At 30.6% G+C, this 14,215-nt stretch overlaps 1 protein-coding gene across 2 annotated transcripts in view; it reads left to right on the top strand.

Moving 5' to 3' along the window:
- Window positions 1–2,458: 2,458 nt before the first annotated feature.
- LOC132757728 (visual pigment-like receptor peropsin) overlaps window positions 2,459–14,215 on the top strand; it is a 30,775-nt gene continuing 19,018 nt past the window's right edge. Inside the window, exon 1 of one of the 2 annotated variants that reach the window (XM_060749101.1) lies at window positions 2,459–2,819. In XM_060749101.1, coding sequence (XP_060605084.1) covers window positions 2,747–2,819 — 73 coding nt within the window. In that variant the 5' untranslated portion in view covers window positions 2,459–2,746. Of the gene's footprint in view, window positions 2,820–12,179; window positions 12,328–14,215 lie in introns of those variants that run through there. The other variant, XM_060749102.1, reaches the window with a different exon arrangement.

The following is a 14,215-nucleotide window of genomic DNA, read 5'->3' as shown; positions in this document are numbered from 1 at the left end:
TTCTTCTTCTTCATCTTCTTCTTCTTCTTCTTCTTCTTCTTCATTTTCATCTCACCACCATCATCATCAACAACAACGTCATCATCATCATCATCATCATCATCAACAACAACATCATCATCATCAACATCATCATCATCAACAACATCATCATCATCATCATCACCATCATCAACTACAACATTATCATCATCATCATTATCATCAATAACAACAACATCATCATCATCAGCTTCTTCTTCTTCTCCTTCTTCATCTTCATCGTCATCATCATCATCAACAACAACGTCATCAACAAAAACAGTAACAGCAACATGGTGATTCTTATCGAGTTCTCGCTCGTGCCTGAAAAAATGCACGGACGGGCATCTGAGGTCTTCCTACATCAGTAAATCTGTAACATCAATTTATGATCTAACTGTGTCGGTGTAACAACATAACAAATCAACAACAACAACATTATCATCAAAGGTAGCTGTTGCATAACAGTGACACAACAGTCGCAGTAATACTACGATAATGTTGATAAAGTTTGTGTTGTTGTTGGTGGTGGTGGTGATGATGATGATGATGATGACATTGTTGTTTTTATGATGATGAGCTAGTGGTTGCTGCTGATTTTTCATGTTGTTGCTGTTAATGGTGATGATGATGATGATGATAGGGATCATGAAGTTGTTGTTGTTGTTATTAATTTTCACTACACAAACGTTTCTATCTCCTGTCGTTGTTATTGTTGTTGTCGTTGTTGTTGATGATGATGATGATGATGATGATGATAATGATGATGACGACGACGACGACGACCTGGAGTGCGCCTAATGCACAGATATCTGCAAAGGATATTAATCATTTAATGTCAAAGGTATTACAGAGACTTTAACAGTAGATACATACGTCGATAACATAACACCATCATTTGAATTTGAAGTGCGAAAAAGAAATATTGGGGAAAAAAAGTAACTAATACTCTCACATTCTCAATTTCGTTGCTATGTGACTTTTAACATCGTATCGTATCATACTTGTGTAATATGATGTTTAAAATATGTTTCATGTCATGTAAATAATATATATTCTTTTTAATATATCTGAACTTTTTCTACATTTTAAATTGTGAAATTGATAAAACACTCCTGTACATGTATGAAGAAGGGAGATATATGGTGGCTTATTTACGCCATGTCGTTTTTTCGCTTTGTTGCCTCGAAAATGCGAAAAGCGAAAAGTCCCTTCGTGTTTTTTCATTTTCGCATTTTGAAGCGAAGAAGCGAAAAAACGGCATGGCGTAAATCAGCCACCATAGGGATAAGATAAAATCCCACGAATAAGAAATGTTTTAAAAAATCTACAGAGAAAAATTATGTAATATAAATACCTGTCTAAATAACACATTCTGACCGGTTCGGCGAGATCATCGGAAAGTGCCGTTAAGTTACGAATATTGATTTTCATTATTGGCCGATAATTAGACAAAACGATGTAAAGGGAGACAACTTTTCAATAATCAAGAGAAATAACACACGTAAAATCGATGCAAACCATCATACATTTTAAACAAACTCATTCTGTTTTAAGATACTGTGCATAATTTTAAGTTTGCATAAAAATCACAATAAATCATGAAATATATTTTATGTTTATTTCTGTTTTCTTTAGAATTTAATGAAAAAGACGCATTGATATCAGAATGAATTTAAATGATTTATACATTCGCGTGTTTTTCATTTTTACACATTTTATTCAATGCTATTATTAACACAAGTTTATTTGTACACCCTTTCTCAAAAGTTAAATTCATATGTTTCTTATCAAATACAATCAAGTATTGTAAAAACGTTTTATTCACATGCACATACATAACCTAGACAAAATCAACACCAGGAACACCCCAGCAGCAACATTAACAAAACATCCCAACACACGATGGCTCTCCGACCCCACTGCACCAATTACGGGGAAAATAAATGGGCAACCTATGTTGCTGAAAAATTAAAAACAAAAACAAAAAACATCCCAACACACAAACAACAATACCAACAAATTTATAATTATTATTTATACATAAACAACAACAAATAAGAAATGTATAAAATAAATTCTTTCTGAAGGTCTAGTTAATTTAAACTAATTAAGGAAAAAGATAAAATGCGGTTAGTATAATGTCGTACCAAATGTATTTAACGAAAAATAATTGGCAACGTTTTTCTTCTTATCGTTAGATCATTTACTATTTTTGATATATAATATTTGATAAATATTTTGGAACACTGACAACAAATTTATAACTTTTGTATACATTAGATCAATCAGTTAACTTATTTAAGTTATTCCCTGTTGAATTTCATGTTCTGCTAAAAAATGCGAAAAGTTGGAAATAAACGAACAAAACAATGTTTTTTACAGTGGTTATAGAAAAGAAAGGGACATATGTTCTTTTAATGAATTACACCTGAGAGAAAATTACCAAGGGGGATCAAATAATGGCATGTCACTTACCTTAAGTGTAACGCCTTTACCATAACAGGGAGGCCTCAATCAATATAGTTAGTCAATAACGAGTCGTCTGCTGTAAGCTCTATATATACATTTATACCATTAACCGTCCTCTCAATATAAGCAGTGCTTCTTTGGTGAATAGTCATACAATTATTAGTTTCATAAAGTTTCGTACCAGTTTCGTATTAATACAAAAAAGTTTGCAAGAAAATTGGCGTCTGCATTCAAGACATAGAACGCTGAAAAAATGAGTTCACCAGCCGGCGGAGATTTTTCCATGGCGGAACACCGAGTCGTCGGAATATTATATTTTCTAAGCGGTAAGATTTCTTATATTATCATTATTTTTCTGATATTTTATTTATTGGGTGTACCTATTCTTTTGCCGTGAATATATAATTGTACCTCATTGTTTATTATTTTTAATATTTTCATATGCTTGTAGTATAAGTGAAATTTGAGCATCTTCGCTGAATTGCTTCATATTTTATGTTCTTTTGAAGCAGCATGCCTCCAGATTAATACGGATAATCATGGAAATTGTGAAAATATATATAAAAGTAAAATATTGTGAAGTGAACGAAGAAAGTGATTTATACACTACTATCGGCACTTAAAATCCACGGAAATTACCATAAAGAGGTCAAAATATGCATAACATTAATAGTCCTATCTGTGTTAGTCAAGGGTAGTAATATGGCAACAAATACTATAAAATCTGCCAAACAAATAAATAATTAGATAAATAAATAAATAAATTAAAAAAAATGGACATGGGAATCATCCTCTGAAAAGTGAAGTATTCCGCAAAATTTTTAACACAATATAGTTATTGAACCAGTGGTGAGAAAAAACTGTTTCAAAAATCATTTTGAAAATCATTTCTTTAAATAATTATAATAAGTATTCTCCGATAATTACAACGCAGCCTCTACAAAGCGGCCCTCTGTATAAATCAATAGCCTCAATAACAACAGTAAAAATGCATGCACAAATAGGTATCTAAAATGTGTACCGAGCTCCAAGAGTCCAATTTCTATTCTATTCTGTTCTATTCTATTCTGTTCTGTTATATTCTATTCTGTTCTATTCTATTCTGTTCTATTCTGTTCTATTCTATTCTGTTCTGTTCTGTTCTGTTCTATTCTATTCTGTTCTATTCTATTCTGTTCTATTCTATTCTATCATGTTCTATTCTATTATATTATATTCTGTTCTGTTCTATTCTATTCAATTCTATCCTATTCTATTATGTTTTGTTCTATTCTATTCTATTATGTTCTATTCTATTATATTCTATTATGTTCTGTTCCATTCTAACCTATTCTATGCTGTTCTGTTCTGTTCTATTTCTGTATTTTCGGATCGCAGATCAGGAAATACAAAGCTGACATTCAATCTCTGACACAGAAATTTCAGGACAAACCTTACAACAAGTAGTTCTCAAAACAGCTTAAAATTAGCGGCGTAAAAGAAAGAAATATTTTTATTTTGTTAAAAGTATCAAACAAATTACAACGCATTCAAAGTTTAAAAGTAGCGTTGGCGTATAAAATTGTCAATAAATGCACGCGGAAGTTTATGATTTTAATCAATTAAAATGCTATTTTTAGCGATGTCGATTACCGACTACCTTAGAGCGCATTACACAAATAAATCTGACTGTCAAGTAGTGGAATATATAGTGTAGGACTGATTTTCTCTAAATTATTTACATCCGTGTTAACAACATGTATATAGTGAACAAAATACCTCGAAATTAATAAGGATTACAAACCCTGTATGGATATTCTTAAATAAGAATAATTTGATTTTATTCATACTGTTTCCGTTAAACTTCTCCATGGTGCAGGGATAACGCGCTTGGTTAGGGTGTGAGAGGTCTGGAGTTCAAATCCCAGTCGTGGCAATGTTTTTTTTTTAATGTCTTTTTAAGGAAGTAACACCTTAGCCACGATATGCAAGGATAAAAGGATAAAGTGTGGCTGTCATAAAAAATGAACATAAATGATTTTTGATGCATCTCTAGTTATGCAAAATATCGCATGTATCAAACTCAAACTGTTATAGTAAAAAAATCCAAACGCAGTCGCTGCATCTCGGTGCCCTGTAAGGCGAATTATAGTATATAAGAATAAACTTATAATAGGAAAATACATACAGATATACAGTACTATTAACATTGCAAAGATCAGAAAATACCACATAGCTTGCAGCCCTTTGATTATTCTATTCAGGATTGTATTCTATTCGGGATTCTATTCTATTATATTCTGTTCTGTTCTGTTCTGTTATATTCTATTCTATTTTATTCTATTCTGCAAGTAGTTATGTTATCATACACACGTTTAAAAGCCTTCTGAAGCAGTAGTGGACGTTTAGTTTAAACATACTGCAGACAACCAAATTGAGGTCTTGGAGTATCGAACTAAACATCATATCTATTGAACTATGCTGTCGAGTCCCATAGATTATAAGGTAAAACGAAAAAGAAAACCATTAATAAATAAATAAATAAATAAATAAATAAATAAATAAATAAATAAATAAATTAATTAATTAATTAATTAATTAATTAATTAATTAATTAATTGATAAATAAGTTAATAAATAAATAAACCAAAAAACAACAGTAAAACAACAAAAAACAAAGAACAACAGCAACATTTATATTTGAATTGGACTCAGGAATTCTTTTTCGCAGGTCACAATTATATTACCTTATCAATGAGTCGCTTCGCCTTTAGGTCCTCAGCACGTATTTGATATTACACTGCTCGTTCTGCAAATCTGCAATCTCGTTTAATCGAACCACCTGTTTGACTTTCTTGCACATTAACCCCTTCTAAACAACAACAAAAACAACAACAACAAGAAAACAACAGCATCAGCAACATCAACAACAACATCAACCACAATGACAATACCAACAACATCAACAACAACAACACAAACAATTTTTTGCTTCCATTTCTTTGATCAGAAATGGAAAAACATTACTGCAAGTTGTTTAAACAAAGGCAATGAGTAAATGTACTGATGTATATTGATCTGTGAGTGACAGAGATAATTAACTCTTGATTTACACAGATGTTTCAGAGACGAAAAGTATGATTAAATTAAATTGATGAATTAGTGTAATATAGTACTTTTCTCTGTCTTTTATTTGACTGTAATTCAAATGTTTTCTGAGAAAATTCATTAATTTAGCAATAATTTTTGTTTCAAAGTTATTGAAATGGAGTTTTATGTTTCGTTCGCATCAGAACAGTACGCTTACTCTGTATCGTTTGAAACCAGTTATTAACACAGATATTCACATGATGTCAATAACTAGCAATGTTTTAAATCCATTTTGAAGTTTCAACTAGATGATAATAAAAAAAAACCAGTAATTTTTAAATATTGATGATGATGATGATGGTGGTGGTGGTGATAATGATGATGATGATGATGATGATGATGATGATGCTGTTGACGGTGTGTTGGTGATAATGTGATGTTGTGACGATGATGATATCGTAGATTTTGATGAGAATGAATGAAAAAATGAATTAATGAATGTATAAATGAATGAATGAATGAATGAATGAATCAATCAATCAATCAATCAATCAATCTATCAATCGACATAAATAAATAAATTAATTAATAAAAAAATAAAGAAAATAAAAAAAAGCAAAAAAAAAGGAATAAGAAAAAAGGAAGAAAAATAAGAAGAACAACTAAAAGCAAATCTCAGTCACGGAAACGATTTTCTAAAAATCTTGTTTGCTTGATTACTTCCGAGATATCAGCACATTTTACTTGATTAAATTCCATTGCTTTCCGTGAGCAAGTAAAATTCAATCCGCATGTCTGTCTTGTGAATTTAAAGAAAAAAAAAGAAATCCGCCATTGTGTGTGTGTGTGTGTGTGTGTGTGTGTGTGTGTGTGTGTGTGTGTTTGCGTTTGTTTACCCTCGCCACCGGAAAGAGACCATATGGGCGAGCATATACTTCATTTATAATCATTAAAAAAATTGGGGATCTGATGTTTATTATACTTGTTATTATATCCGTACATGTGTTTATGTGCATACCATATCCCCCATGACAGGGTTTGTCTCTACGTACAACCTTTGCCATGGGAGGAAGATGGGGAAGTCCATACTAAGTTTGAGAAATCTAAAATTTATTAATTAAAGCACTTGATTTAAAATCGGCCAAGACGTTTATATAGAGTACCGTCTTTTATAACAGGACTAATATTTATTTATATAACTAAAAAGTTTTTAGAAAATTTACCTATAAATTGTAGATTTCGCATCTAATGTGCGAGAAGGCATGTCAGGAACGTAATTCTGACCAATTCAATGTGGGCTGACTGTTGTTTATGTTGGTTTCTATTTACATGTTATAAACCGTATACATTGGGATGCATATAATTAATTACATGTTTGTAATTAGCAGAGTTTGTTTTAAATTTTGTAAATTTTGTAAGTTCTACCGAACACCCGCTTTATAAAGTTTAATTTTGATTGGTTTAGAGAGGATTGCCTCCTTTGTTCTCATTGGTCTAAAATTTCTTCTATCTGAATAAGGAGGTCAATCCGATTTTCTTGAAAATTCTGCAAGTTTTTGTGTTGACCTATTTCGACAAGTTTGTCGCGCGGACTGGATAGAAATTTTGCGGGTGCCCGTTGCATCAATGTATACGTGTTTTTACCAACTTTATTTCAAAATTAGAACAAATATGATAATTAAAATGTGGTGGAAACGGCCTTATCTATTTATCACTGTCTCATGGTCTATAAATTATTATGCATCTAGATATCACACATAATAATTAATCTTCTATTACTTAAACAATTCATAGAAGAATAAGAAAAATCTAAGTCCCAAATATGGCTAATAATAATAACTTGGTTACCCATAATGTGATGAGATAGTCTTTATGTAACATATTTAAGAAAATCTCATGCTTGAGTGAACCCGTGATAAACGTATTGCTCCATATGGGGGCACGGGTTCACGTTTACTAGTATTAAGGATACTAGTTTATATATACAGGAATAAAAAAGATAGATAATAAATAACACGGGGCGGGGGGCAAAGGGATATATACAATATGGAGTCTTTTTTGACATTATGGGTAATCTGTAGCCAGCACCTCCCAATTTTGATAATAACCATGAGACTGTATGGTAAAAATAGTCTAGTGCACAGCCTATTTAAGAAATTATTCAATTAAAATTACATAGCAATAAAATTACAATAAAATCCGCCATTAATTCAGAAATGCAGAATAAATCATTGATTAATTGATCCTGTTTTATATTTTTACAATCGGAACATCTCGGTTATTATTGATATCCGATGTTTGACGGAAAGGGCCGAGACGGTACGATTGATATTTCAATTAATCTGCCGGCAATAAAACAAAATTTACAGACTGTAACCGGAAGCGTTCGGGTTCCTATAATAAACGGGGTTCTGTAAAACAATTTCATTTCCTTGCGACAAACGTAATAAAATAAAAGTTTTGAAAAAAAAACGCGTTATGCACCAGCACGCCCTTTGTTGACTCAAATATAAACATAAATCATAAAATCATAAACAAAATCTATATTCACAAAGGCAGAAAACTGTCATGTATGTTGAATTATTAAATTTGATTTGATCATTCATTTGCCAATTTGTATTTTAAAACTTTACGACAAATCTAAATTTAGACATCGCTTTACCATGGCAACTTACAGCTATATTATACACTGACAGATAATCCACCGGCTGGTAAATACACAACATTGCAGAATACAAGTTCAAATAATATAATTTAACCTCGAGCCAAGGTTGTATAATCTCAAAATTCCGCCGCACGACTCAGTCATACCCCACCCACCTTATCATAATGAATCAAAAGAATGCATGTCGGCATCTGGGCTGCGTTTCATAGAAAGTCCTTAGTCTGAGTCCAAAACTGAGACAAGTTTGTCTTTTGAAGAAAAACATCTTAACTTATGACTCCCATATTTTAACTCTTAAATCCTGAATAGCAATACAGATTAGTAATAACACATTGTGAATGAAAGGGTCTGTCATTTCTTTACTTTTTTCTGGAAAATGAATTTAATTATAGTATTCAGTGTTTGACTGAAGGTAAAGCATTTATTGAAACGGTCTTATATAAGTCCTAAAGTTGGTTTTATGTCCTATATATAGAACGTAGGATAAACTTAGAATTTTAGACTATGAAACGCAGCCCTGATTCACAAATAACGCAGCTGGAATATACAGATGAAGAATTATTACATTATTTAATAATTGGGACTTAAGCAAGGAAACATTTTGTTACACAAGAACGTTCTAAGCCAACAACCAAACAATTGATATTGGAAAGGTTTTCGAGACAGAAAAACGAAAATAAAACTATTAAAAGTTTCCGGAGCAAAGTAATCACCAAACAAAAACAATGCGATACAAATGGACTTTTTCTAGTCTTCTGGAAACCGACAAAACCGGAAAGTGTTCATGACAATTGTTTTACATGCTGTATTTCTATGAACAACAAGGTAGTTTTAGCCAAAATTAAATGATGATAAATATAGTTTTCTATATTACATAAGTGAATAGTTTAAAATAAATGAAAGTATGCAAAGGTTAATTAAAAATATACTTAGAATTAAAGGCCCGTGATGCCCAAGAAATACTTTCATTTTTCAAAAGCTTTTTATTTCTAATGTACTGTTATAGTTTCCAAACAAACAAAATAAACAACAAATAATACAGGGCTGTGAGATGTGGCGCACCTCAGTTATCTGTCATAAACAGATTCAAACATACTGACTCTGCATTTGTCACTTGTTTAGCTCCCCGGTGATCTCCCCCTTTTAACAGAATATAAATATCTCTTTACAACCGTGCTCACGAAACAAAAACATGAAAATGGTTCATATCGATTTACCATATTATATAAGTAAATGTACTACTTATAAAAGTCAACATGCTGAACTATACAAATGACTAAATAAACTTTATGCTATTCAGTTCTGTTCTATTCTCTCCTGACCCGACCATACCTGATCTGATATATATAACCAAGTAGTTTATAGACTAGAGTGATTATGTACAAGATTTAAGAAGTTAAAAAGTATTTCCGGCGAGGAAAAGTTTTAATGATTTAAAATTTTAATATACTTCATTTACCTTTTTGTTTTGTCTTCCAAACGTCTTGGTGATACAGACTATATTTGTCAAATTTACATTGAACTCTTTTTTATTTTTAATTGCACTTGAATATTCACTTCATATACCCCTTCGAAAGTACCATGAGTGCATGTGGTATAGATTTTATTACCAATTTATTAAAACAATACGTATACAACGTTGATATGAACCAATCAAGTACGATTTACAGATCACGTGCTCCTCCATGCTTTTAAACATGGATCACGTGACCCTCTAAACCTCGAACACTAATTGCATTTCAATATCACTGCTCACAGAGAATAAAGGTAATGTCATTTTCAGCTTTTATACAGAGGACACTTTTACATTGATGGTAAATCATCAGTACAAATTGAAAGAAATTCAATGTTGCTACATTTCCAATCTGATTAAAATCAGCTCCTTATTAACGATATGCATAAGGATCTGACGACCATCAGTAGCTTGGCACCTTCTCGTGATCTTCAAACACCGAATCATTGGCGAGCTTTAACAATTCTGAAAGTAATGCAGTTTCTAATTTTAACCACTGGAAAACCAATACTGAAAATTTTCACGATTTCGAGAACAAACATAACAGCAGTTAAACTGGCAAGACAATCTTGTCCATTGAAAATTGAGTCTATTATTTCCAGTTTAGTTGTTTCAAATTACTTCAAACATTTTTTTCTGACAATAATCTTCAATTATTGATATTTTGATTATATATAATGCCTATCTGTAAAGGACGGTTTGCTTGCGTGGATAAAAATAGCTTTCTCGGGAAATCCTAATCACAATGCAATACGGTGGCAATCAGATCTTTATGCAAGAAATAACTTAAGTAGATCTGAACTTAAGTCAGATTGCTTCATTTCTATAATTATATAATTATTATGCATTATAGTCATTATTTAACATACATTTTTTTACTCAAACCCAACAAAAAGCAACACATTTTATTCTGCGTAAAGGCACAATTAGCTAATACAATTATTGTGAAGGAAAAAAAACCAACATTTTCCAAAGTAATTGACATGTTAAAACAATATAAATATGACTTAGATAACAACTATAATTTTTGTCTAAAAATTCGAATTTTCACGCCTGACAACTGCGTTGCTATGGTGACATGAAATCCGTGAACATTTGTTTATGAAAATAAGGGAATTAGTAACACTTTTGATTTATTTTCAGACAGGGTTAAACTGTTATAATTATACTCAACATCTCCAATACTGTGAAATGTTCGACAAAAGTCTGCTTCAAAACACGCTGCCTTTAGTGCTATAGTTAATAATCTTTTTCCTATTTTTATTTTTTAATAAAATTTTTATCTTGTAAATAAGGTTTTTAACTTTTTCTGTATGAAGGGAGAGAAGTATTTTAACTGTATCCATTTACTAGATAATATTGTAGTTCTTTTTATTTTAATTACATGTTTCTATCGTATATAATTTTTTATATTACTTGTCAGAACTTTGTAAAACACATTAATATAAAGACAAAAAAAAATCTATTAGCCTATTAATGATTAAATAATATCAATAAGTTTTCTTAGTAAACTAAGGAATACCATAATAATGTGTCAGACGATTATTAACCTTTGAAAGGATGAGATTTTATGATGGTCAGGGTCATCTTTCACCGGGTTTTGTCTGGTTGTGACACGCGCCTCTCTATGCATTTTTATGTTAATAAGCTGCTGCCGATGCTCAGGAATTGCCAATCTCTGGCATGGGGATGGTCCTGTGATAGCACTTGAGAAAGGCAATCTTTGGCGGATGTCCACTTTAGACATATTTTGCCCATGTTAAATTAAAAGTAAACTAATATAAGTTAATTAACATTTTAATGACTTTCTTTTGGAATTTCAGAATGTTAAATAAGTCTCTTGCAATGCCTTTGATTTATGTAAAAGGATTTTTAATGTAGATATTCGTAAGAATGTATTACTGATGAGATAGAATTTGAATTGAGATAAATTGGGTCGATAATAACAGCTTCACAAAATACAAAATAACAGCTTCAAAATCACCCAATATTGTATTGTTGTATAGTGTAATTATGTGTGATAATAGTGTAATAATTGTATTATTCTATGATATAACGCCAGTATAAATACTAGACCACGTGTTACATAGTAATAATTATTGTATTTTGAAAAGGAGAGGCATAGATAGGGCTTTAAAGGAACCAAACTGTTGTTAATACCATATGTGCGTCAGTGTTAATGAAAGCCGTATAGAATCTGCAGTTTACAATATAAGAAAACAGAATGTAATTTTGGCAGCCATTATCTTCCATATAACCGTAACACAATCATCGTTGCTCGTTGACGTCCGATCATCAAGAGAACGTTATTCACTAATTATGTAATACATCTGACTTTTAAACTGAAAACAGAAGAAGAAAAAAGATTCAGTCAATAGCTTTAAGTATGTTTGACACGGTACACGGAATTGTAACAGGGTGCTTTTCGTTCACAAATTTTGCAAGGACATTATTTACAAAGTAAGTCTTGGACATAATTTGTTTAGAGTGTGAACATTCTTGTAAGGAAGGGGCATGGCTTCACCACCAATCACGGACTTAACTATGAGTGGTCATAGAGCTGTTGGAGTGTTATATCTTTTAAGTGGTGAGCTTTAGTTATTTCCTCTCAAACTTTCCGCTTTAAAAATAAAGGATATCGGACGAGTGTAGGTTCAATCTTGAATTTATTGAACATGTAAGTTGAATAACATTAAAATTGGGCAAGTGTCTGGCGAATAAAATATTAGTTCATTTAAATTGGATTGGTCTACAACGAGAACATTTTCCATAAGTATTTTAAATATTGATAAAAAAGATAAAAAGAATGAACACTTTATAAAATGTATAATATATTCTTATAAGTTATTTCTTGAAAAAGATAAGTTGCTGAAAGAGGTCTAAGTGATTTAGTATGAGCATACATTTTAAGAATGTTAATAAATTGTTCTAGGACAAAAATTACTTATCTGCAATATCTAGGTATGTAATATATGATCATGTATCTTACATTTACCAACACTGTCCATAAATATGTATCTGCAAAATGTATTTCTGATAAAAGCTAGCTTTAAATCAAGAAAGAGGACAGGAAACGAATGTCGAGCTGAATGTTGTGCGAAATGTCTGGCCAGTTCCGCATCCAAGCTCGACATTTAACAAGAAGACAATAAATGAATGTTGCAATAAATGAATGTCGATCTAAATGTTATGATGAATATCAGCCAGCTTCAGATCCCAGGTTGTCATAAAAATAGACAAAAACGAATGTCGAGCCGAAAGTTGTGCTGAATGTCTAGCCAGCTTCACATCCCAGCTCGACATTCAAAAATAGACAAAAACGAATGAATGAATGAATGAATGAATGAATGAATAAATAAATAAATAAATAAATAAATAAATAAATAAATAAATAAATAAATAAATAAATAAATAAATAAATAAATAAATAATATACATAGATGAATAAATATATAAATAAATGAATGAATAAATATATAAATAAATAAATAAATAAATAAATAAATAGATAAATAAATAAATAAATAAATAAATAAATAAAAACATAAATAAATAAATAAATAAATTAATTAAAGAAAGAAAGAAAGAAAGAAAGAAAGAAAGAATGAATGAATGAATGAATGAATAAATAAATAAATAAATAAATAAATAAATAATATACATAAATGAATTATTGAATATATAAATAGATAGATAGATAAATAAATAAATAAATGATATACAAAAATGAATGAATGAATAAATAAATAGATAAATAAATAAATAAATAAAGAAATGAATGAATGAATGAGTGAATGAATGAATGAATGAATGAATAGATAAATAAATAACAATATACAAATAAAAAATAAATTAATTAATAAATGAATTAAAGAATGAATGAAGGAATGATGGAAGGAAGGAACGAAGGAACGAACGAACGGACGAACGAACAAACAAACGAGTGAATGATAAATGAATGAATGAATGAATAAAGAATGAACGAACGAACGAACGAAAAAACGAACAAACAAACAAATAAGCAAATAAATAAACAAACAAACAAACAAACAAATATCCCTGCCGTCCGATCATGGCCTGCAGTGTTGCTATTCAACCCAATACATATTTTGATTATTACAAAAAATGATGACTAGTTCTGTCTAGATAATAAGTTTGACAAGAACATTTAAAATATGGCACGGTAAGGGTAAAACAACCAGTCAAAATTGCACAAAGATGATAATACATCAGTGTATTGATTCCAGTCTGATAATCTAATTATAAATAGCACTTATAGACTTAATTTGAATATATGTTTACAGGAATGTCATTTCACGAGAAAATAACCAATTTATAGAATACCCGTGGCACACATTTATTTGGTTTTTCCTACGATGTAATTGTTATTTTAGTTCTTCAGTTAATGTAAACAAACGAACGAACAAATACACCGTCCCTGTTGATACATATGTTCACAAGTGATAATTGTGATA

This window comes from Ruditapes philippinarum, unplaced genomic scaffold (genome assembly GCF_026571515.1).
Source record: "Ruditapes philippinarum isolate M1 unplaced genomic scaffold, ASM2657151v2 ctg790_1_1_1_1, whole genome shotgun sequence".
Lineage (NCBI taxonomy): Eukaryota > Metazoa > Mollusca > Bivalvia > Venerida > Veneridae > Ruditapes > Ruditapes philippinarum.
Note: the sequence above shows the minus strand (reverse complement) of the source record. Positions and strands in the feature narration are given on the sequence as shown.